The following is a 26,223-nucleotide window of genomic DNA, read 5'->3' on the forward strand; positions in this document are numbered from 1 at the left end:
GGCTGACCGGGGAGCTTACTCTGTAGTCCCAGGTTGTCTTTGAACTCATGGTAATCCTCCTACATCTGCCTCCTGAGTTGCTGTGCCACCACAACTGGCTTGACCTGGTGTCTTTTTTTTTTTTTTTTTTTTTTTTTTGAGGTAAGGTTTCACTCTAGTTCAGGGTGACCTGGAATTCACTATGTATTCTCACGTTGGCCTTGAACTCATGGTGAGCCTCCTACCTCTGCCTCCTGAGTGCTGGGAATAAAGGCATGTACCACCACACCCAGCCTTGGAATCTTTTTTTAAACTTTTTTTTTTTTCAAGTAAGGACTTAGCCCAGGCTGACCTGGAATTTATTAAGTAGTCTCAGGTGGCCTTGAGCTCACAGCTATCCTCCTACCTCTGCCTCCCAAATGCTAGGATTAAAGGAGTGTGCTGCCACACCCAGCTTTTCTGACCTAGGATATTTTACTTTTTTTTATTTTAGATAGAGGAGGGGGTAGAGAATGGGCAGCCCAGGGCTTCCAGCCACTGCAAAGGATCTGCATGTACCACCACATGGGTACTAGGGAATCAAACCTGGGTCCTTAGCCTTTGCAGGCAAGCTCCTTAACCTCTTAGTCATCTCTAGCTTGTTTCCATAGTCTTTAATGTGTGCAGTGTGCAGTGGGGAAGGAAGGCAGACTGCTCATTTCCATAGACTGTTTCATCATGGTTGCATAAAGTCCCCCTTGGCCAGTTTAGTGACTGCTGCTGAGTCTTGGGGAGAAGAATCTTTTGTCTTTATCTAGAGAAATCATTGTGGGTTAGACAGTTTTTTTCTTGATTAGAAAAGGTCATTTTTTTTGGCTTTCTATATTGCAGTGATAATAGCTTCTAATTACAGTAATAATGATAGTATCTTGGTTTTGGTTAATGATTTTTAATGGGTCATTAATTAAATTTTTATGATTATCTTGGACAAAGCTACTTTAGCGTTTCCACTAAAATTTGACGCTAGAAACCACAAGCATTGAGGCACCAACTACCCCACAGAGAACACCAAGGACCCTACTGAGGAGGGCCCTCCGAGGAAATGTGGAAATGTGGACCCGGGTTGAGGGAATACAAGACTGTACAATGTAAAAGAAAATTCTTTTTCTTTGGAGGCAGGTCTCATTCTAGCCCAGGCTGACCTGGAATTCACTGTTATCTCAGGGTGGCCTCAAACCCTCAGCAATCTTCCTATTTATCTTTTTCAATGTAGAGCCTTGCTTTTAATTTTTTCCTACCATCTCATCCCAGAGGAAAGAAATTAAGAACTTTTCTAACCATATTTTCTCAAGACAGCTTATGTTTTCTTCCTCTTCCTCCTCCTCTTCTTCTTCTTCTTCTTCTTTTTTTTTGGTTTTTCAGTGTAGGGTCTCAGTCTAGCACAGGCTGACCTGTAATTCACTCTGTAGTCTCAGGGTGGCCTTAAACTAGTTTTGGATTTTAGAGACAGGGTCTTAGTCCAGGCTTTGAAGAGACTGTAGCAGAATGTAGTGAATGAACTTGTACTCCTGAGCCTCCTGCCTCCACCACAGGTGTTGCCACTAAACCTTGTTTATCTGGTGCTCAGGAATTACACTCAGGATTCACAGATGCCAGGCAAGAGTCACATCTCTGGCCCAAGCTGGCCTTGAACTTAAAAGCGGTCCTCACAGAGCCTAAGGGTGCTAGGATTACAGGCTTCAGCTATCATTCTGATCTTCATTCCTGCTCTTTATCCCTTGCCCCCTCTTGCCTACCACACCCAACTCTTCTTTTTCTTTTTTCTTTTTTCAAGCATTTATTTATTTATTTATTTGAGAGAGAATGGTACACCAAGGTCTCTGGCTGTATACAAACTCCAGACACCTGTGTGTCACTTTGTCCATTTGGCTTTATGTGAATACTGGGGAATTGAGCCTGGGCTGGGAGGCTTTGCAAGCACATGCCTTTAACCATTGAACTATCTTCCTAGACAGTTAATTCTTCTCTGAATCTTTTTTTTTTTTTTTTTTTTTTGAGACAGCGTCTTACTCTAGCTCAGGCCAATGTGGATTTCACTGTGTGAGGTTGGTCTCCTACTTCTGCCTCCCAAGTGGTAGATTTAAAGGTGTGTAACATGATGCCTGGCTTTAATTTTTTTAAAAATATTATTTATTTATTTGCAAGCAGAGAGAAAGAAGAGAGACTGAATGGGCATGCCAGGGCCTTCAGCTGCTAAAAATGAGCTCCAGGTACATGTGCCTCCTTGTGCATCTGGCTTCAAGTAGGTACTGGGGAATCGAACTTGGGTCTTCAGCCTTTCCAGGCAAGTGCCTTATCTTCTGAGCCATCTCTCCAGCCTTAAGTTTTTCTTTTTAAATTTTATTGATTTATTTGCACGCAGAGACAATGAGAGTGTGTGTGAGAGAGAGGCGGGCAGGCAGAGAGAGAAGGGGCAGGCATCTCTGGCCACTGCAAACGAACTCCAGACACATGTGCCCCTTGTGTATGTGCCTTACGTGGGTCCTGGGGAGTCAAACTTAGGCCCTTTCGCTTCACAGGCAAACGTCTTAACCGCTAAGCCATCTATCCAGCCCCCTAATTTTTTTAAAAAAATATTTATTTATTTGAGAGAAAGGGGCAGAGAGAGAATGGGTGCACTAGGGCCTCTAGCTGCTGTAAATGAACTCCAGATGCTTGTGCTGCCTTGTGCATTTGGCTTAGATGGGTGCTAGGGAATCAAACCTGAGTCCTTTGGCTTTGCAGCAGGTACCTTAACCACTAAGCTAGCTTTGCAGTCATAAACTAAAAAAAAAGTTTTTAGAAACATCTCTACCTACCTACCATTTGAGAGAAAAACAGGCAGATAGAGGGAGGGAGAATGGGCGCACCAGGTCCTCTAGCCACTGCAAATGAACTCCAGACACATGCATCACCAAGTGCATCTGGCTTATGTGGATATTGGGGAATTGAACCTGGGTCCTTTGGCTTCACATGGAAGTGCCTTACCCATTAAGGCATCTCTCCAGCTTGCTAAATTATAAAAAAAAAAAAAAAAAATTTAATGTATTTATTTGTTTGTGAGAGGGGGTGAAAGAGGGAGAGAATGGGTGCCTCAGAGCCTCTAGCCACTGCAGAGGAACTCCACATGCATGTGCCACCTTGTGCATCTTACTTACATGGGTCCAGGGGAATTGAACTGGGGTCCTTTAGCTTTGTGGGCAAGCGCCTTAACTGCTAAATCATCTCTCCAGTTACTGCAGACCAAGAGCAGGTTTTTGCAAATAAAGGTTTATTTTTGCTTACAGATTCGAGAGGGAAGCTCCATGATGGCAGGGGAAAACCATGACATGAACAGAGAGAGGGTTGACATCACCTCCTGGCCAGTGTCAGCAGCAGGAGACTGCCAAACACTGGCAAGGAGACATTGGCTATAATACACATAAGCCTGCTCCCAGCAATATACTGCCTCCAGGAGGTGTTAATTTCCAAATCTCCATAAGATGGGGAACCTAGCATTCAGAACACCTAAGTTTATGGGGGACACCTGAATCAGACCACCACACCAGTCCCTAACTTTTTTTTTTTTTTTTTTTTTTTTTGCCGTGTATGTGTGGGTGTGTTTGAGGGACACTTGCCACTGTAAACACCTGTCCAGTTTTACATGGTGACGGGGAGTGACAAACCCCCGTAACTGCTGAGCCACCATCCTGCCCGTCAGTTACTTTCTGGTTTTTTTTTTTTTTTTTGAGGTAGGGTCTCACTTTAACTCAGGCTGACCTGTAATTCACTATGTTGTCTCAGGGTGGCCTTAAACTCATGGTGATTCCCCTCTCTGCCTTCCAAGTGCTGGGATTAAAGGTATCCACCACCACACCCAATTTCATTTCTTTCTTTTTTTTTTAATATATTTTATTTTATTTATTTATTTGAGAGAGAGAGAGAAAGAGAGAATGGGAATCAGGTGTGGTGGCACACACCTAACCAGTCTTGTTTCAAAAAAGGTAGATGAGCCAGGTGTAGTGGTGCACTCAGGAGGCAGAATTAGGAGGATTCTTGAGAGTTCAAGGCCACCCTGAGACTATATCATGGACTCCAGGTAAGGCTAGAGTGAGACCCTACCTCAGAAAACTCGGAAAAACAAAAAGAGAGAGAGAATGGACATGCCAGGGCCTCTAGCCACTGCAAACGAACTCCAGACGCATGTGCCCCCTCGTGCGTCTGGCTTACTTATCTGGGGAATTGAACCGGGGTTCTAAGGCTTTGCAGGCAAATGCCTTAGCCACTAAGCCATTTCTCCAGCCCTCATTTATTTCTTAAATCAGTATTGCCTTTCCCTTTGCTTGTATGACAGTGAGGGAATTAACATTTTTGGCAGTACTGTTAGACACTTGTGACATTTATGTCTTGGTATCTTCATCTGTCAGGTGAAGATGCTATAGTATTTAGGGTAGTTGTGAGCAGTGAATATGTTACTACAACAGGATTGGTCCACCTGGGATGCATAGTCATCTACCCAAACTTCACTGTGTGTGTGTGTGTGTGTGTGTGTGTGTGTGTGTGTGTCCAGGTAGGCTTTCACTCTTCGAACACTAGTGCTTTAAAGCAGCATTTATTTTGTACTTTGTATCAGCTTGTGGCATAGCCTAAGAGCCGACGTCAGCACCAAGTGTAGACTGTCTTGCGTCTGTAGTGCGCCTGGTACCTGCGTTGTGAGACTGAGGCAGCTGGGAGTGCGTGGTAGGACACCAGGTGTCTTTTCGCCCCGTGTCTGATCTTCTCAGGAGCCCTTCAGTTTAGCATGGTGACTTCAGGGGAACCAGGTTATTTAGATGGTGATTCAGGACTCCTGAGCTGTGTGTCGACAGAGAGCCTGGCTAAAACAGTATTGCCTTAGATGACCTAAATTCAGAACTTGTCAGGAGCACTTCTGTGGTTGCCACAGACCTATTTAGGGAGAGTCAAGGATGGGAACAGACTCAGTCTGTTGGTGCTTTTTTTTTTTTTTGTTTTTTTTTTTTTTTTTTTTTTGTGAATGAAGGGTCTGGTTGCGCAGGTTGATCTCAACTCCCTGCCTGTTCAGCCCAGGATAATCTAGAATTCCTAAAGCTTCTAGCTCCATCTCCCACGTGCTAGGACTACAGGTGTGTTTTACCACACCTGTCATCATTGCCACACGTCTTTTAAAATATTTGTTTTTGTGGGGAGTGGGAGAGGAAGAAATAGAGGTATAAAGGGAGAATGAGAATGGTCACACCAGGGCTACCTGCTACAAATGAGCTCCAGTTGCATGTTCTGCTTTTCGTGGGTACTGGGGAATTGAACCCTGGCCATCAGGCTTTGCATGCAAGCTCCTTTAGCCACTGAGCCATTCCTCTAGCCTGAGTGCCACATTTTAAGAGGAGTGGGGTGGGATATATTGTTGTACAACCATCTCTGGAAACTGACTTGTTTTAAGACCATAGATTACTGCAGGATTGTGATCAGACACTGGCAATTATTGGCTTTTATGAAGAATAGAAAGGCTATTTTTTAGAGGGGCTTCTGAAGTTCAAATTCTGTTATTTTAGGGTTTTTTTGTCTGATATGTTAAATAATTCTTTTTTTCATTGAGAGAAATTCTTAATATGTGAGTAATAGGTAGGCAGGTCATGAATTTCCTATAGTACTTGTTTCTTTGAATTGGTTCTGGTGTAGTGTTTAATCCCTTTGTGAGGTATACAGTAAGTAGTAATGACCAGTGTGTTCCAAGAAACGATGAAGTTATCATCCTGAGTATTCATTCTCAACCTTGGTATCCATTGGAAAGCTTTTTAAGACACACGGGAGTCTCATACTTGGAACTGTTTCCTCCCTTGACCCCAAGGTAGCCCCGGCTGTAGCCTGGAATTTACTGTGTAGTTTCAGGGTGGCCTTTATTTACTCTTGGTGATCAGTCCTCCTATCTCTGCCTCTTGAGTGCTAAGATTAAAGCCATGAGCCGCTATGCTGTTTATTTTTTTATTTTTGTTAAAACAATAAGAGCAAAATGACTTCCTGGAATATAAGAGCAGAATGAGCATGCCACAAATGGAGAAAGGGGGTATTTTCACAGAACCAGTACTTTCTCCACTTTATCTCCAAAACATTTGCCATTCAAGAAAAAAAGAAAAGTGCAATATGCTTGTGCACTTATTAGTTTCCTTACATACAATTCACAATTGTATTCTCAGGCTGGCCTTGCAAATTGTATTTTTCTAATTGAGACTGTATTCTTGGTCTGTGATGAAACTGGAGTAAAGTTGCAGGTTCACTCTTTCATGCACACCTTTGTGTTGCCCTAACAACACATCAGCTGATGAGCTGCCCCTCAAGTTGGAACTTGCTTTGCCTCGTTGACCAACCCCTTTCTCACAGCAGCTTTCACTCGCTCACTGAGTGCTGGGTGCCTCTTGATCTTAATCTGCACCTACCACCCTGCCCCGCAGCATTCTAGTTAACAGGGTCATTCTCAGGCTTGACTCCTTCCTTGCGCTTTCGCTTTCGGTCAGCCTTGGCGAGTGCAGGAGTCTCCTCAGCTGCTGCTTCACAAGAGCTACCAGGTTCACACCGAGGAGGGAACACAAGTGGCTGCAGAAACAGGAGGAGGAGGTGACAGCCCCCCACCCTGCAAGCAGCTTTGAACTGTTTTCAGTTTTACCTTTATTTGTGGCTGCTGCCTGCCTTGCTTGCTTTTTCTCTCTCTTTTCCTCCGTCCCTCCCTCCCTTCCCTCCCTCCCTTCTTCCCTCCCTTCCCTCCCTAGAGTCTCAAGCCATTGTAAATGAACTCCAGATGCATTCACCACTTTGTGCATCTGGCTTTATGTGGGTACTGGGGGGGGGAATCAAACTTGGGTCCTTGGGCTTTGCAGACAAGTGCTGTAACCAGGGCCATCTTCAGCTCCATCTACCTACCTACCTTTTGTTTTGTTTTTCAAGATAGGGTCTCACTATAGCCCAGGCTGACCTGGAATTTACTCTATATTCTCAGGGTGGCCTCTCCTAACTCTGCCTACTGAATGGTAGGATTAAAGGTGTGCCCCACCACGCCCAGCCCATCTACCTTTTTTGAGACTGGATTTCTCACTGGTTAGGAATTCAGTAAGTAGGCTATGTTGGCTGATCAGTGAACCCCAGGGATCTGCCTCTCTCCACCTTCTACCGTGTGCTTGCTGGCTGGCTGGCTGGCTGTCTGTCTGTCTGTCTGTCTGTCTGTCTGTCTGTCTGTCTATCTATCTATCTATCTATCTAATTTTTGGTTTTGTGAGGTAGGATCCCACTCTAGCACTGAATGCAATTTACTATGTAATCTCGGAGTGGCCTGGCTTCATACTCAAGTAATCCCCCTACCTCTGCCTCCCATGTGCTGGGATTAAAGGCATGAGCCACTATGCCCAGCAGAAGTTAATACTTTTTTTTTTTTTTTTTTTGGCTTTTCAAGGTAGAGTCTTACTCTGGCCCAGGCTAACCTGGAATTCACTATGTAGTCTCAGGGAGGCCTTGAACTCCTGGGGATGCTCCTACCCCCCCAAGTGCTGGGATTAAAGGAGTGTGCCACCATGCCCAGCTTTTTAAAAATATTTTTATTTATTTATTTGAGAGCGACAGGGAACAGGCAGGTAGGAAAGAGAGAATGGGCGCGCCAGGGCCTCTAGCCACTGCAAATGAACGCGTGCACCCCCTTTTCCCTCTGGCTAATGTGGGTCCTAGTGAATTGAGCCTTGAACCGGGTTCCTTAGGATTCCCATGCAAGTGCTTAACTGCTAAGCCGTCTGTCCAGCCCCAGAAGTTAATACTTTTTGAGTCAGAACTCAGAAAAGTAGGTAGACTTAAAGGCTCAGTTGTGGAGATATTAAGAGTTACAGAGCACCTGCCTAGCCTGTGGAAGGAGGCCCCTAGTTCAATCCCTAGTACCTCCAAAGCAGAAAGACAGTCTTGGTTGGCAGGTAAAATATCCTAAAGGGAAATGTGAGGCTTTCCTCATATATTTGAAGCATCTACGAGAATTTTTTCTTTTTTTCCAGGGATAGTCCAGATTCATCATGAACTCCTGATCCTCAACCTCCAAGTGTGAGGATTACAAATGTTCATGCCATGGTGCATTTATTATTGGACACTGGTTACTGTAAAACTCAATGTACTTATAAAATTCATGTATTTTAGATGTGAACAGTAAGGTTGTGCTGGTAAACAAGTGGATGTTGCCTGCAGAAGTGTGGTATGTGCAGATGTCCAGTGATTTAGGAAAACATGACATGTAGTAAATGGGACAGAACATGAATTCAGATTCCAGTGGACTTCATGGCCTCGAAGCTTTCCCCTTCTTTCCCTCCCCTACCCTTGACTTTACTTTCTCCTTTTTGAGGGCCTTGTGCTTGTCGCATAGGCAGCTTCCCCTTCACTTTATCTAGCCTGAATGTTTCCACAGTAAAAACTAGAAGAGGGGTCTGGAGGGATGCTTAGCTGTTAAGGCATTTGTCTGCAAAGCCAAAGGATCCTGGTTCAACTTTTTGGACTCTTTAGGACCCACGGAAGCCAGATGCACAAGGGGGCACATGCATCTGGAGTTCATTTGCCAGTAGCTGGAGGCCCTGGCGTGCCCATTCATTTTTTCCCTTTCTGACTCTTTCTGTCTCTCAAGTAAATAAATACATTAAATAAAACCCCATAAAATGACAACAAACTAGAAGAGAGGGAACTATATCTCTTAAAAATTAATAAGGGGCAGGAGAGATGGCTTAGTGGTTAAGGCACTTGTCTGTGAAGCCCAAGGACCCAGGTTCAGTTCTCCAGGTCCTATGTAAGCCAGATGCATAAGGTGGTACATGTGTCTGGAGTTTGTTTGCAGTGGCTGGAGGTCCTGGCACACCCAATTTCTCCCCCCCCCCAATAAATCAATAAAAACAAATCTTTAAAAACAGTAAGGGGCTGGAGGGATGATTTAGCAGTTAAGGTGTTTGCCTGCAAAGCCAAAGGACCCAGGTTCAGTTCCCCAGGACCCCCGTTAGCCAGGTGCACAAGGGGGTGCAAGCATCTGGAGTTTGTTTGCAGTGACTGGAGGCCCTGGCATGCCCATTCATTCTCTCTTTCTCCCTATCCCTCTTTCTTTGTCAAATAAATAAAAATAAAATATTAAAAAAAGTAAGCTGGGTGTGGCACACATACCTGTGATTTGTTTGCAGCCACTAGAGGCCCTGGCACTCCCATTTTCTCTGTCTCTTTCTCTCAAACAAAAAAATTTAATCAAGTCTATTCTAGACATCACAGCAAGACTTTGTATCAAAATTAATTAATTAATTATTTTTCAAAGAACAAAAGTAGAAAATCAAACAGCCCCAAATTGTTTATTGAGGGCTAGAAAAGACTTCTTAAGGATTTTGGTAAATTCAGGGACTTACTGAATTGGGGATTATGTTCAGTATCTTGACTATGCTAAGCAGATGCTGTGCCACAAATTATCTCCTGACCCAGCTTTTTCCTCTCCTTTTCTTTTTCAAGGTAGTGTCTTGCTTTCACCCAGGCTGAGCTAGAATTCACTCTGTAGTCTCACATTGTTGGCTCAGTGATCCTCCAACCTCGGCCTCTCAAGTGCTGGGATTAGAGGTGTGCGCCACCACTGCCTGGCTCACAATTTTTCTGTTTAGTTTCCCTTCTCTCCTCCCCTCCTTTCCCCACCCCTCCTCCTTTAATAGGTATTTTCTGTATGGTGCAACCTAGCCTCACCTTCTTCACAGTCCTCCTGTCTCCGTACTCCGAGGGCTGGGCTACAGCATGGAGCAGTGCCTGACTTCGTGCTTCGTCTTGGTGCTGTCGTGTTCTTGATTTGCAATTCATTGCTGACTAACTTCAAAGCATTGCTGTTTTTCTAGTTAATTTTCTAGAGAAATTGTATGAAGCAGAATGTTGTAATGAAATATTTATTAGATCATGTTAGCGAATTTCTAGGAGTAACAGCCTTTTCTCTTCTCTTGTAGCATAAGCAGTACTATAATGGACGTAGACAGCACAATTTCCAGTGGGCGTTCAACTCCAGCCATGATGAACGGACAAGGAAGCACTGCGTCTTCAAGCAAAAGTATTGCCTATAATTGTTGCTGGGACCAGTGCCAGGCGTGCTTCAACTCTAGCCCTGACCTGGCGGATCACATCCGGTCCTTACATGTAGATGGTCAGCGAGGAGGGGTTGGTTTTTGTCATTTCCTTTGTTCGTTCTGTTTTAACTAATTAATTTATACTTGCAAGTTAGGCTTTTCTCCCCCTAAAAGTAGTTGGAGACTTTTTATAATTAACAAGTTCCATGATTGTAAACAACATTCGATGGTAATTCCCTCCCTCTCCCAACTTTCCGCTTTGAAACTCCACTCAGTGGAGACTTTTTACGTAAGAATTTTTTCTACTTTGTAATTAATTTGCTCCTGCTTGATAGGGTCACATAAAAATAGAACAAATTATTTATTTTGCTTTTATGAAATTAGACTTTTAAAAATGTAGTCCAGTGCCAGGTGTGGTAATTCACACCTTTAATCTCAGTACTACCAGGAGGCAGAGGGAGGAGGAGTGTTGAGTTCAGAGTCAGCCTGGGACTACAGAGTGAGCTCCAGGTCTGGGTTAGAGAGAACCCACCTTGAAAAACAAACAAAACTAATGTAGTAAAAATATTACAAATGGAGGTTCTGACATTTTGAGTGAGAGTACTTAAGAGTTGGCAGTGTCCCTTGTGGTCATGGGTTATAGCTGATGGTGATGCCATCTGGAGACCCTTGGTGCCAGGGCTAGTGCATGCAGTCCTGCAACATGGCAAACTGAACTCACTGTACTGAGAATTGATCATAGTTTCCAGGTCTTGTCAGTGTCATTTATTAGTCAATGTTGACCTGCACATTCTAGAATGCATTCGATTTTGTGGGGCTCATGCAGTTCCAAAGTGGGAGTGAATACAGAGCTGATCAGGCAAGTCAGAGCAACATACATCAGTTTCTCTTCTCTTTTTTTGGCTAGAGAATCCATTGCTGGTAAACACTTGGTGATTTCTCACCCCAAAACTTTTTTTTTTTTTTTTTTTTTATTTGAGAGCGACAGACACAGAGAGAAAGACAGAGAGAGAGAGAGAGAGAGAGAGAGAGAGAGAGGGAGAGGGAGAGGGAGAGGGAGAGAATGGGCGCTCCAGGGCTTCCAGCCTCTGCAAGCGAACTCCAGACGCGTGCGCCCCCTTGTGCATCTGGCTAACGTGGGACCTGGGGAACCGAGCCTCGAACTGGGGTCCTTAGGCTTCACAGGCAAGCGCTTAACCACTAAGCCATCTCTCCAGCCCCCAAAACTTTTTTTTTAGAGGTAGGGTTTCGCTCTAGCCCAGGCTGACTTGGAATTCAGTATGTAGTCTCAGGGTGGACTTGAACTCACAGCGATCCTCCTACCTCTGCCTCCCCAGTGTGCCAGTACTCCTCGCTTTCCTCTGGTGGGTCTCTCTAGCCCAGGCTGACTGGGAATCACTGTAGTCTCACGTGTCCTAAACTCAAAACAGTCCTCTTAACTCTGCCGCTGGAGAGCTGGTATTAAGGGCGTGCACCAGTACACCTAGTTCTGTGGATATAAGTGTACATTCAAGCAGACTCATAAGACAGACATGTAATTGGTGCACCAGGGCCTCCAGTTTCTGCATATGGACTCCAGATGTGTGTGTCACTTTGTGTATGTAGCTTTATGTGGGTACTGGGGAATAGAACCTGTGACCTTAGGCTTTGGATACAAGAGCCTTAACTGCTCAGTCATCTCTCCAGTTCTCTTTAAAATATTTTGTTTTGTTTGTTTATATGTTTATGAGAGAGGGAGAGGACTGCAAGTGAACTTCAGGCACATGTGTCGCCTTGTGTATCTGGCTTTATTTTTATTTATTTTATTTTTTTGGGAGAACATCAAATGTACTTTATTAACACGAAAAAAAGCAGCCATAAGAAGGGCGCTCCTCAGTTTCCATGCCAGCCGCTAGAGCATGGTTATTTTCTAGCCCCACGGCTATTGCCACGGCCACAGAGAAGAAAAGCTATATTTGTACACAGCACTAACTAACTAACCCTTGGACTGCTTCTGCTTGCTGTGCCTTGTTACAGCATCTGGCTTTATATGGGTACTGAGGAATAGCACCCAGCTCCTTAAGCTTTGCAGGAAACACCTTAACCACTGAGCCATCTCTCCAGACCTCTTTTTTATGTTTTTTTCAATTGAGAGAAAGTTACAGAATGGGTGAGCCAGGGCCTTTAGCCACTGCAAATGAACTCCAGGTGCATGTGCCATCTTCCTAGATCCTTTGGCTTTGCAAGTAAGTAAGTACCTTAACTGCTGAGCCATCTCTCCAGCCTCCTCCCCCCCCCTTTAGGTAGGGTCTCAATCTCACCCAGGCTGACCTATGAGACTATGTAGTCTCAGGGTAGCCTTGAACTCAAGGTGATCCTTCTACCTCTGCCTTCCAAGTGCTGGGATTAAAGACCTGTGCCACCACGCCCGTCCTCCAGGCCTCATGTAAAGATAGGAATTTCATTATATAGCTCAGGCTGGCCTGGCATTTACAGTCCTTTGTCTCAGTCCCAGAGTAGCTCAGATTACAGCCGGGTAGCATTATGATGCCCTTTTCTTAGTGCTGCCTTCTGTAAACTAGTGCTGGATACTGCTTGTTGCATTGCTTTAGAGCCATGCCACCTGCTTTTTGTCACTCAGCAGCTCTTTGGCACTTGACTGACTGAGCTGCCATGTATAGAGTTTAGGGTTACCAGTTCTACTGGTTCTCTTGGCTTTTAGTAGGCTTGGGAGAATTTCACATTTCTGAAACTTCGATGCTACAGATTGTGTCAGCCCACAGTCTTATGTGAATATGCTTAGTTACTTCAGATTCTGAGAAAAAAGGCACTTACAGACAGGGTTTTCTTTTTATGAAATAGAATTACAGTTTAGCAATATTTTAAATTAAAAGATAAATTTAAAATTTAATTTTAATTTTCCAAGCTAATTTTAAGAGTGCTTACTTGGGCTGGGGATGCACCAAAAAAATTGACTCAAATTGAAAAAGTAAAAAAAAAAAATGTTGTGGAGAGATGGCTTAACAATTAAGGCATTTGGCTATGAAGCCTAGGGACACAGGTTCGATTCCCCAGGACCCACATAAGCCAGATGCACAAGGTGGCACATGCGTCTGGAGTGAGTTTGCAGTGGTTAGAGACTCTGCACCCATTTTCCCTTTCCATCTCTTTCTGTCTGTCTTACAAATAAGTAAATAAATATTAAAAACCAATATTAAAAAACAAGTTTTGAGCTGGGCATGGTGGTGCATGGCGTTAATCCCAGCACTTGGGAGGCAGAGATAGGATTGCCATGAGTTCAAGGCCACCCTGAGACATACATAGTATGTATGTACATGGTGAATTCCAGATCAGCTTGAACTAGAGTGAGACTCTACTTTGGAAAAACCAAAACAAAACAAAACGGAAAAACCTTGCTGGTTTTGGGCTAGAAAGATGGCTTAGCAGTTAAGGCTTTTGCCTGCAAAGCCTAAGGACTTCAGTTTGATTCCCCAGCACCAATGTAAACCAGATATACAAGGGGGCACACACATCTGGAGTTTGTTTGCAGTGGTGTGCCCATTCTCTCTCTCAAATAAAGAAAAATATAAAAAATTGTACAAAACAAGTTTTTCTGGCCAAGCAAAAGGAGTCCTAATGTTTGAAAATTGATAAATGATAAAACTAAATATAAAGGATCTTAGAAGCATAGGTCCTGCATAGCAGACTTTATATGCCATCTTTGGGATGCAGACTTTTCTCAAAGGTAAAAGTATAAGGGGTTCAAGCTCCAGAGCCCAGTCATGCCAGTCACGCATACTACCGAGCTGTGTGTCTGCCCTGAGTAATAAACCGTGAATGAGAGCTTGACACTTGATATTACGGAAAAAGACACAAGAGACCTGGTGGAGTGGCGCACGCCTTTAACCGTAGCACACTGGAGGCAGGGTAGGGGGTCAAGGTCAGTCTGAGCTAGAGTGAGACCCTACCACAAAAAACAATTAAAAAGAAAAAAAGAGGGCTGGAGAGATGGCGTAGCGGTTAAGCGCTTGCCTGTGAAGCCTAAGGACCCCGGTTCGAGGCTCGGTTCCCCAGGTCCCACGTTAGCCAGATGCACAAGGGGGCGCATGCGTCTGGAGTTCGTTTGCAGAGGCTGGAAGCCCTGGCGCGCCCATTCTCTCTCTCCCTCTATCTGTCGTTCTCTCTGTGTCTGTCGCTCTCAAATAAATAAAAAATTAAAAAAAAAAATTAAAAAAAAAAATTAAAAAAAAAAAAAAGAAAAAAGAAAAAAAGACACAAGGAAAACTTTTTTTTTCTGAGGCAGGGTCTAACTCTAATCCAGGTTGATTTGGAACTCATTCTGTAGCCCCAGGCTGGCTCCAAACCCATATGATCCTCCTACCTCAGCCTCCCATAGTACTGGGATTTAAGGTGTGCATGGTAGGTCTTTTTTTGAGGGGGGCGGTCTCCTCTGCCCCCCACAGGTAAGGTCAAATTTATAGAGATTTTCCTACCTCAGCCTCCCATACTACTGGGATTAAAGGTGTGCAGCTCTACATCCAGCTTTTCCCTCCCTCCTTCCCTTCCTCCCCTCCCCCCTTCTTTGGGTTTTCTGAGGTAGGGTCTCACTCTACACCAGGCTGACCTGAAATTCAGTATGGAGTCTCAGGGTGGCCTTGAACTCAACTGCAATCTTCCTACCTCTCCCTCCCAAGTGTTGAAGCAATCCTCCTTCCTGGCTTCCTGAGTGTTGGGTTACAGGCGACAGATGAGTGCTTGAGATCTGATTTTGTTCTTTTGGCTGTGTTTTGTTCTTTGAAAAACAATTTTTGGAGCACTGATTTTTTTTTTTTTTTTTTTTTTTTTTTTTTTTGTGGAAGGAGAGTCAATGGCCTTTAAAAAAGCAACTTAATGTTTTTCAATATGTAATTTATTCACAAGGAGTAAATCCACATTGTTATGCAGTCTTTTGCCCTTTTCCAGAACTTTCTCCATATCACTTGGAACTGAGATCTGTACCATTGAAACTCATCTTCTACTGTGTGTGTCTGGAGTTTTGAGTTAATGCAGGGATTTCTTCAGGGTGGAGGATGGAGATAGAGTCCAGGTCCTTGTACATGCTAGGCTCTCACACTGAGTTTTGTGTACTCATCTCTGACTCACAGTGAGATCATACTTCTGCCTGCCTTCTGAATGCTGGGATTAAAGGTGTGCTCCAACCATGTCCAGCTTAGATGACTTTTTGTTTTATTTTTGAGGTAGGGTCTCAACTTTTTAGCCCAGGCTGACCTGAACTCATTTGGCAGCTCTAGGTTGGCATCGAACTCACAGTGATTCTCCTACCTTTGCCTCCCGAGTGCTGGGATTAAGATAGTGCATCACCATGTAGCCTGGCCTAGATGACTATTTAGTCTAAGAGTTAAATGATCATGGAAACAAATGAGGAAAGAATTGGTAATGCTAGAAGGTTTTATGTTATATTCTAACAAGTGACAGATGACAGTTTTATTGTGGTGTTAACATAATCTAAATGCTATTTTAATTTTTATTCTTGGTCTCATTCCACTTTAATAGTCACCTTAGGAAACCAAAACCATGACCCATAGTTTAGAAGTATTTCCCTCCCCTCGTTAAGCTATTTATGCTGCCTCATACATGTGACTAACTGTATTTATGGCAGCTGAACTCAGTGCAGTTTAGATTTTCCTGACTTTTTCACCTATCACTGTGGTTAGGTGGTACAGAAATTACATTTTTCTTGAGTCAGGGCCTTATGTAGTCCATTGTGGCCACATTCTGGTGGAGCTGATCTGAGTTCCTTGCCTACTTTTTTTTTTTTAAGCATATGCCCTTTTAATCTTTTGCATGTGTGTGTGTGTGTGTGTGCATTTTTTATTAACATTTTTCATGATTATAAAAAATATCCCATGGTAATACCCTCCCCTACCACTTTCCACTCTCCATTCTCCATCATATCCTCTCCCCATCTCAATCAGTCTCTCTTATATTTTGATGTCATGATCTTTTCTTCGTCTTATGATGGTCTTGTGTAGGTAGTGTCAGGTACTGTGAGGTCATGGATATGCAGGCCATTTTGTGTCTGGAGGAGCACGTTGTAAGGAGTCCTACCCTTCTTTTGGCTCTGATATTTCCGCCACCTCTTCCACATTAGACCCTGAGCCTTGGAAGGTGTGATCGAGATGTTACTTAGTACTCCAGTCACTTCTTTCCAGCACTATGATACCTTCTGAGTCATCCCAAGGTCACTGCCATCTGAAAAGAGAAGATTCTCTACCCAAAGTGAGAGTAGTGTTAATAATATAAGGGTATAAATATTAAGAGAAGTGCTTAGTGGGCAGTTTGATAAGCATCGTTTATATGCTTATCCAGACATCAGCAGATGTTGCACCCATAGGGCTCATAATTACTCCTGTTTTATGTTTTCAGTATCAGGGATGTATTTCCCCCATGGAGTGGGCCTCCAGTCCAATTGGAGGGCAGTTGGTTTCCACCATGACAGACGTGCCACTATTGTACCTGTTGGCTCATTTGGCCTGGCTGGCCAATTATAAGGCATGTAGTGTCCACTGTTGAGTATCTTCACTGGTGGTATCTCTTTCTCCCATTGAACGGCATTCAGAATGGCTTCTTCCAGCTTTCTGTCGGCTGGTCTACATGGAGGAGATTATGAGCTCAGTTCCAGCAGGATTTCTCAGTGGCCTTGTAGCCCAAGCATATGGAATCTTCAGCAATAGGGCCTTACCATCTATTCCTGGTAGGAAACCAAGAGCCTTGGCAATGGTTTGTAATGTTTTGGGGGCATCAGGGACTTCCCTGGCCAACAACTCACTGGAGGTATCCCATCCCTGGCACTGAAAATTTTCTAGCAACAATCTATGGCTCTTGAGTGTTCCATTGTCCGAAACTGGAGGATTCCATATGATTTATTTGCATCCTCTTAGATTTTGATTAGCTCTCCCTCCACCTTTCCTTTACTCAATGTCTTCCCCTGACCTCACTTTGGGCCTTTTCACCCCCGTTAATCTATTCTTCTACTTACATGTATACAATACCAACCTATTAAGTACCCTCCTCCCTTCCTTTCTCTTCCCCTTATATCTCCTTTTTAACTTACTTGTCTCTGCTACTGAGTTTTTCCCTTCTTACACAGAAGCCCAATCATCTGTAGCTAGGATCCACATATGAAGGAGAATATGCGGTGCTTGGCTTTCTGGGCCTGGGTTATCTCACTTAGAATAATCCTTTCCAGATCCATCCATTTTCCTGCAAATTTCATAACCCCTTTTTTTCTTACCGCCGAGTAGAACTCCATTGTATAAATGTGCCACATCTTCATTATCCACTCAACAGTTGAGGGACATCTAGGCTGGTTCCATTTCCCAGCTATCATAAATTGAGCACCCTTGCCTACTTTCTAACTGTTGGGTTATAGGCGCGCATCACCATGTCCAGCTTATGTGGTGCATGTAAGGGATTGACTGGCCAGGACTTCCTGCGCCCTTGAGCGCTGGGTCTTTTCCCAGGCACATTTTGTCTTTTGAAAGAGCCATCTGAGAGAAAAAACTGGATCCACAAAATATTTGACTTCTGTTCATATCTTGTAAAAGAATGGGCTTTTTTCTTAGAAATGGTGGCATGTAGTCTGGCATGCTTTCCACCACCTTGCAGTCGCAACACTTGGTTATATGAGATCTGTCTAAAAAAACTGGAAGATGGGTTTGGAGCAATGGCTCAGTGATTAAAGCACTTGTTTGCAAAGCCTGAGTTTAATTCCCCAGCACCCATGTAAAGGCAAACACCCAACAGGGTTTATGTACCTCGAGTTCATTTGTGGAGGCAGGAGGCTCTGGTGCGCCTGTAAGTCACTCTCTCAAACACGCACGTAAACATTAGAGTTTCTTTCTCTATTGTGTCATTATACTGCTGAAGCTCCTTAGTTTACGTAGACAGCTAATTTGGCATGTAATGTACAAGCTCAGTTGCCCTGCCTGTCAAGTGCCTTGGGGTGATTATCACCAATCTGCCTCTTCATTCCCAGTATTTGGCGATTGCTGTGGTACTTGCTCAGGGAGCTGGCCCATTCAGAGACTGACTGGTTAGGGACTTAGAGAGCCTTGTCAGTTTTCAGCAACAGGTCATGTCAAGTCATGGAGCATTTTTACGAATCCATGTTTTTGGTGTTTTTTTTGTTGTTGTTGTTGTTAGGTAGGGTCTTTCTGTAGCCCAGGCTGACCTGGAATTCACTATGTAGTTCTCAGGGTGGCCTTGAGCTTAAAAGCGTGAGCCATCATGCCCAGCTGTTCTTTTGTGACAGGGTCTCATGTAGCACACACTGGCGTTGAGTCCCAGATACTTGTGCTTCTGCCTTCCTCCTGCTAAGACCACAGGTTTGCAGTGTCTCTCTTCTCCTCCCCTCCTCCTCTCTCCTCCCCTTTTCCTCCCTCCATTCCTCTTGCCTGCCTGCCTGCCTTCCTTCCTTCCTTCCTTCCTTCCTTCCTTCCTTCCTTCCTTCCTTCCTTCCTTCCCTCTCTTTTTTTCTTTCTCCTTCCCTCCCCCTCCTTCCCCCTTCCCTTCTTTCACATCTCTCTCTCCCTCCTCCCCTTCCTACCCCCCTCCTATTTCTTGAGATTGATTGTACCAGGAATTCTACCTCAGCCTCCCAAATCCTGGGATTATAGGATTGTGCCACCATTTCTAGGCTGGCCTCAAATTTGAGATCCTCCTGCCTCTGTTGAATAGCTTTGATACATGCCTACACTACCAGGCCTGGCTTAAAAGTAACCTTTTTTTTTAATAAGTAATGTTTTTTTATTTATTTTTAATTTATTTATTTGAGAGAGAGACACAGAACCAGAGAGAGAGAATGGGCATGCGAGGGCCAGCAGCCAATGCAAACAAACTCCAGATGCATGTGCCTCCTTGTGCATCTGGCTTATGTGGGTCCTGGAGAATCGAACCAGGATCCTTTGGCTTTGCACACAAATGCCTTAACTGCCAAGCCATCTCTCCAGCCCTAAAAGTAACTTCTAAAATCTTTTTTCTAAAATCAAGATTTATTTTTATTTACTTATTAGAGACAGACAGAAAGGGACAGAGACAGAGAATGAGTGCACCGGAGCCTCCAACCACTGCAAATGAATTCCAGGTGCATGGCCTCTAGCCATTGGAAATAAACTCCAGACACATGTGCCACCATGTGCATCTGGCTTATGTGGGACCTGAAAAATTGAACGTGGGTCCTCAGGGTTTGCAGGCAAGCATCTTAATTGCTAAACCATCACTCCAGCCTAAAATTAACTTTTAAACCTCAGAATCTGAAGCATTATTTAATGTCTTGGGCTCAGGAATTTTAAGTATGAAGACAATTGTTCCAACTGCCTGTATCATTTAAGTGAAAATTAGAGAAGACTGTAGATAAGAACGATGTGGTCATCTTCCCCTTGTGCATGGTAGACAGACTACTCTCTCTCCAACACTTAAAGTAGGTCATAAAGCACAGGGCGAAAGCAGCTGATGGGAGGAAAGTTGTTTGTTTTGGCTTAGTCTCAAAGACAAGCTCCATGGTGGCTGGGGACAGCATGGCATGAACAGAGGCTGGACATCACCTCTGCCACAGCAGGTGGACATAGCAGCAGGAGAGTGAGTAGGGGAGCTGGCTATGTAACACCTCTCCCCGCAAGACTTCACCTCCTAAACCACCACCAGCTGGAAATCAACCATTCAGAACACACGAGTGTATGAGTGGCACTGATTCAAGCCACCACAGTAGTTTTCTTCAGTTCTAAGTATGTATGTAAATACTCACTTGTTTGACAGAGACAGGCTGACTTAGGCTAACTGTGTGTACAAAAGGTCCCTCCTCCTACTGCGAGCCATCGCCAGACTCGGACCAGTGTGTGCTTGTGACTTTACTTGGGTTCGGGGGAATTGAACCCAGGGCTGACAGGCTTTGCTTGCACCATTAATGACTGAGCCATCTCTCAGCCTTTAGTGAATTTCTGATGTCTTCTGTATGTATAGCAGGGTAGCATCCAAAGTACAATTCTGTGTATAATTGTTGTTAGCTTAGTAAAAGAGCCTCAAAATAAGTGAGGAGCAGGTTTTAGTGTTCAGTTTAATGCAACACTGTCAGGAAATTGTTTCTCACTAAAAATTGTTTCTCCTTAACGGGAAGATAATCAACTTGAAGTTGTTAGTGTTGGTGGTTTCCAAACCTAGTTGTATTGTGTTTCCTGAGCCTAAGGTATTAATATTGATGTATTTGTACCTTGTACCCATTGGTTTTGCCCCCTTAGTTACTTTGACTTTTTTGTTTGTTTGTTTTTGTTTTTCGAGGTAGTGTCTCACTCTAGCCCAGGCTGACCTGGAACTCACTATGTAGTCTCAGGGTGGCCTCGAACTCATAGTGATAAATGATATCATTTCAACAGTCACAGAATAGTAATACCTTTTTTTTTTTTTTTTTTTTTTTTAAGGTAGGGTTTCATGCTAGCCCAGGCTGATCTGGAGTTCACTATGTAGTGTCAGGGTGGCCTCAAACTCACAGTGATCCTCCTACCTCTGCCTCCCAAGTGCTGGAATTGAAGAGCTGTGCCACCACACCCGCCTGGCAGCAATTCTTAATCGGTAGAACAGTATAAGAGTATACTCAGATATGCATGTGAGGATAGGAACATAAGAGTATACTCAGATATGCATGTGAGAATAGGGTTCTTGAGTGGAACGCCACAATTTGATCATGCGGTTTTTGAGTAATTTTTAAAGGTTAAAAGCCTGCCTATTAATTTTTATTGTGTGTTTGTATTTATTGTCTGATGTGTGTGTGCATATGCTCGTGTGCAGGGTGCACATGCACATGTGTCTGCATGCATTTAGGAGCCAGAGGTCTCACTGTAGTCCAGACTAACCTGGAATCGTTCTGTAGCCAAGGTTGGTGGTCCTCCACTGTCAGCTGCTGAGTGCATGAGCCGCCTCGTCCAGCTTCTCCCCTGCACTGTGTAGCCAGCAAGCCTTCTGTGTCCTCTTGTCTCATCCTGCACGCTCAGAGCACCATGCCCATCTTTTACCTGGGTTCTAGAGGTTTGAAATCAAGTCTTCACACTTGTAAGCCATCTATCTCCCTGTTCCAAATACATACATGCGTGCATATAGTGCCATCCTCCTGGGTTTTATACACACATTTATTGTATGTATATTTATTTATTAATATCTGGGCATTGAACGTAGGCCTTTTACTTGATGTACCTAGACTTCTGTGAATGTTGTTTTTAATTTTCATTTTGTTTTTCAAGGTAGATTCTCAGTCTGGCCCAGGCTGACCTGGAAGTCACTTACACTTACGTAGTCTCAGGGTGGCCTCAAATTCGCAGTGATTCTCTGCCTCCCAAGTACTGGAATTAACGGCATCTGCCATATACCTATCCTTGTTTATGTTTATGTTCTTGTTTAATTATTTTATTTACTTTTTTGGTGTTTTTTAGTTCTTCAAGGTAGTGTCTCACTACTGTAGCCCAGGCTGACCTGGAATTCACTATGTAGTTTCAGGTGTCCTCCATCTAATGGCGATCCTCCCACTTTTGCCTGCTGAATGCTGGGATTAAAGGCATGCTCCATCACATCTGGCTCTTGCTTTTTATTTATTTTTTAATTGTTTTAGTTTATTACTTGTTTTATTTGAGAGAAAGCAAGAGATATAGAAATAGGCAGGTAAAGAGAGAGAGGGAGAGAATGGGTGTGCCAGGGTCTCCAGCCAGTGCAAAGGACACCCCTTTGTGCATCTGGTTTATGTGGGGCCTGGGGAGTTGAACCTGGGTCCTTTGGCTTTGCAGGCAAGCACCTTAACCAACCACTAAGCCATTTCTCTAGCCCTTTTTATTTATTTTTTTTTTGGTGGGGGGAGTTGGTTTTCTTTTTCTTTTCTTTTTTTTTTTTTTGCGGTTTTTCAAGGTAGGGTCTCTCTAGTGTAGTTTAGGCTGACCTGGAATTCACTATGTAGTCTCAGGCTTGCCTAAACTCAGCAATTCTCCTACCTCTGCCTGCCCAGTGCTGTGATTAAAGGCTTGTACCGCCAGCCCGGCTATGTTTTTATATTTTTCTAATAGTGAAAATTAATAAATTCCCTTTTCCTTAAAAATACATAGGCTATTGGCCTAGTTTCGGAAAGTGAATTGTACTTTGTAAATTTATTTCCTGGCTTGTACGTCAGCTCCATGTTGATTAGAAGACATAAGCCTTAAGAAAGCAGGACAAAGATGCTTTTTTTATTGGAAAAGTAGAAAGTTATTTTTATTTTAAAAAATATTTTACTTATCTCGGGGGAATGGAGTGAGTATGGGCATGCCAGAGACATGCCACTACAAACGAACTCCAGACTTATGGACCACCCTGTGCATCTGGCTTTGTATGGTTACTGGGGAATGGTACCCAGGCTGACAGGCTTTGAAAGCAAGCACCTTTAACTCCAGCCCTCCAAAAGTCAAGTGTATTTAAGAATTTCTTTTTGTTGTTTTAAAAATAGTCATTTGCAAGGAGACAGAGAGAATGAATGGGTGCACCAGGGCCTGAAGTTATTGCAAATGAACTCTGGACACATGCAACACTTTGTGCACCTGGCTTTACATGAGTACTGGGGGATCAAATCCAGGTTGCTAGGCATTGCAGGCCTGCGCCTTAACCGCTGAGCCATCTCTCCAGCCCAAGCATTTCTTTTATGCTAAGATAATTTTATACAGCTTCTTTTATTTGTAACAAATCACTTCAAGCACAGTACTGTGGAAAGCACTGTACCAATTGGTCATATGTGTATTAAGCATTTTGATTGCAACATACACATCACTTGGATTTTGTTAGTTGAAGGCTTATTAAGTATATTCATTTGAAGTTATGGGGAACCAAATCCTGGCTGAGAAGAGTGATGGGCATTATTGTGGCTCTTCTGTTCACAGGTGTTTGTATGCTTATGGAAGGGCTGCAAAGTGTATAACACTCCCTCCACCAGTCAGAGCTGGCTGCAGAGGCACATGCTTACACACAGCGGAGACAAGCCTTTCAAGGTACGTATGCAAGTGGACTGGGAGATTCCTGAAAGATAGTCTCTCACTCTGTTGTAGCTAGCTTAAGCTGGCCTTGAACTTAACACAAACACAACTCTCCTGTCTCAGTCTTCTGAGTGCTGAATTGCTAGCTAAGCTAGTGAAATGTGAAGTGAACACCCTCGGGCTCTTGTAAAACTTCTCTTTGCATTACTGTGGCTGGAACTAAGGGCCCTTCACAGCTGTTTTGGCAAACTACCACTGAGCTTCCTCAGTCCCTCTTAAAAACGTTACAGGAACTGTTTGTCTTATGACTGCATTTCAAAAGTAGATGGACATGAAGGTTACTGAATGCACACATTTGAGTTTGAAGAACAGAGATCTATGTAGTGGTGAGCAGTCAGCCAGCTCAAGCCACATCTGACCATTGGCTGCATGTTGATAATGCTTAGAGTTGGATTGTCTTCCTTTTTCTTTCTTTCTTTCTTTTTTTAAAAATACTGTATTTATTTATGAGCGAGGAAGAGACAGAGAGAGAGAATGGGCACACCAGGGCCTCTAGCCTTTGCATATGAACTCCAGACACATGTGCCCCCTTGTGCCTCTGGCTTAAGTGGGTCCTGGGGAATTGAACCCAACCCAGGTCTTAGGCTTCGCAGGCAAATGCCATAGCTGCTAAGCCATTTCCCCAGTCCCCTTCTCTTTTTCTTTTTCTTCCTGAAGTAGGGCTTCACTGTAGCCCAGGCTGACCTGGAATTCATTATGTAATCTCAGGGTGGCCTCGAACTCATGGCGATCCTCCTACCTCTGCCTGTCAAGTACTGGGGTTAAAGGTATGTGGCTCCACGCCTGGTTCTTTCTTTTTTTTTCTAATTCGGGTCTTTCTCTAGCCCAGGATGACCTAGAACTCGCTACACTATCTCAGGGTGGCCTTGAACTCATGGCGATCCTATTACCTCTGCCTTCCATTGGATTGTCTTCTTACTGCCCAAAGTTTTGGCCTTAGCAGATACTGCTACCCTTACTGGAGAAATTATAGAAAATAACGCCTTTTCCTCAGGTTGGAGCTTGCTGTACCTATGAGCTTAGATGTAAAATCTCTTTGTCAAATCAGTGTTTTGGGAAGCCTTTACAAAAAGCCAGTTTCTGTAAAAGTGGTTTTCCATTTTGCTTCATTAAAAATTAAAATATTTGGGCTGGAGGGATGGCTTAGTGGTTAAGGCACTTGCCTGCAAAGCCAGAGGATCCAGGTTCAAATCCCCAGGACCCATGTTAACCAGATGCACAAGGGGGAGGCATGCATCTGGAGTTCGTTGGCACTGGCTGAAAGCCCTGTTCTCACTCTAGTGCTCTCTCTCCTCCCCTGTCTGACTCTAATTAAATTTAAACATTAAAATAATTTGGGCTGGAGAGGTGGCTTAGTTGTTAAGGTGATTGTCTGCAAAGCCTGAGAACCCATGATCAAGTTCTCTCAAGATCCCATGTTAGCCAGATGCATAAAGATGAGGCAAGCACAAGTTCACATGCCTACTAGGTGACACAAGCATCTGGAGTTATATTGCAGTAGTTGAGGCCCTGGTGCACCAATTCTGTCTCTTTAAGAAAAAAAAAATTTGGTTTCTAGTTAAGGAAAGCATATTTCACAGAATTTAAAGGCTTGTATCTAAAGAAGATTAATAGTTGTTAAAATCATATCCACTGGAATGTAAATATTGTGTCCTAAACTTTCTTTAGGTTTTGTCAATAAGGTAATTCCTGTGGAGTTGCTTATAAAAAAATCACCTAATATTTTTTGAAAAAGCAATCCTTAACAGATTTAGATAGTTAGATTAAAACATTTCCCCTCAAGTGTGAGGGGACATGCCTACAGTCTCAGCTACTTTGGAAGTCTGAGGCAAGAAAAACAGTTTAAACCCAGAATTGTGGTTGCATTTTGGGCAGTAGTGTAAGACTGCCTGTTGTAGATCTTCCCATCGCTGGGCCAAACCACCTGTCCAAAAGCAGCTGATGGAGGAGAGGATTTATTTTAGCTTAGAATCTTAAGAGGAAGCCTCATAATGTCTGGGGAATGGATGGCATGAGCAGAGGCTGGTAATCACCTCTGCCACAGCAGGTGCAAACAGCAGCAGGAGAGCTGAGCTCTGGCAAAAGAGGAGCTGAAATAACACCTCTGAGCATGCTTCCAATAACACTTTATCCAGCAAGGCTCCACCTCTACATTTCCACCAGCTGGGAACCCAAGCACTGAAAACATCAGTTTAGGGGAGGCTTCTCATTCAAACCGCCACACCTGCAAACCCCTACTTGCATCCTCTTTGTTCTTTGGCCCACCAAGTTACATTAGGGCTGCTTGCATGGGCGTGGGTGGGGCATTGTTTCCTGGAGGGTGGGTAACTACCTGTGGGTGCACCACCCATGAACATGGCTCCTCCTTCCCAGCAGTGGTAACTTAACTGCTAGTGATGCTTTTGGGCGGGGGCGGGGGGGGGAGGGGACTCTTGACACACTGTTGATGACCTTGCCCTTGTGCAGGGAACCACAGCTGCTGTGACTTCATGAGTGTGACAGCCGTGTGTCCACAGACCAGCGCCTCTCCTCATCCTCCCACTCTTACATGGTTTACGCCCACCTGGGTTAATACTTTTTGCTTACGTGCATTGTGAATGGGTGTGCAGACAAATACCTGATGCTAGAACACTTTTGTGCTGGCTTTACATGGCTCTGGGGAATTCAGCCTGGGCCAGCAGACTTTGCAAGCAAATCCCTTTAAGTGCCAAGCCATGGAGGGAGTGGTATAGATAGATGTCTCTTAGGGCAGAGCACACAGTAGACCTTATTCTTGGTACTTTTGCCAGCTCTGTGTCTCTGCCTGCTGCAAAAGAAACTTCTGAGAACAGCACTAACCTAGGGTTGTAATCAAATGTTTAGATGGTTGACAACTTTTCTGTTTAACACAAAGGGTGTAACCTCCATAGTCATCGACTTTTGGCAAGATTCACAGTACTAGGCATGCTTTCTCTCTGAAGTGGGCTGCAAATCCTATCAGAAGGTGGTTGGTGTTATCCCTGTAACAGTCTTGCAACTCTTGTTCCAGTGTGGATTGTCGTTTGTGAAGCACACAGGGTCCA

The 26,223-nt window shown here is 43.9% G+C and overlaps 1 protein-coding gene across 1 annotated transcript in view; it reads left to right on the forward strand.

Annotated features, from left to right (window-relative positions):
* Nucleotides 1-26,223, forward strand: part of Aebp2 (AE binding protein 2) — a 63,530-nt gene that overhangs the window by 10,708 nt on the left and 26,599 nt on the right. Inside the window, exons 2-3 of the mRNA XM_004670930.2 lie at nt 9,969-10,176; nt 23,009-23,116. Of these exons, the coding sequence (XP_004670987.2) occupies nt 9,969-10,176; nt 23,009-23,116 (316 nt within the window). The remainder of the gene's footprint in view (nt 1-9,968; nt 10,177-23,008; nt 23,117-26,223) is intronic.

This window comes from Jaculus jaculus, chromosome 22, assembly GCF_020740685.1.
Source record: "Jaculus jaculus isolate mJacJac1 chromosome 22, mJacJac1.mat.Y.cur, whole genome shotgun sequence".
NCBI lineage: Eukaryota > Metazoa > Chordata > Mammalia > Rodentia > Dipodidae > Jaculus > Jaculus jaculus.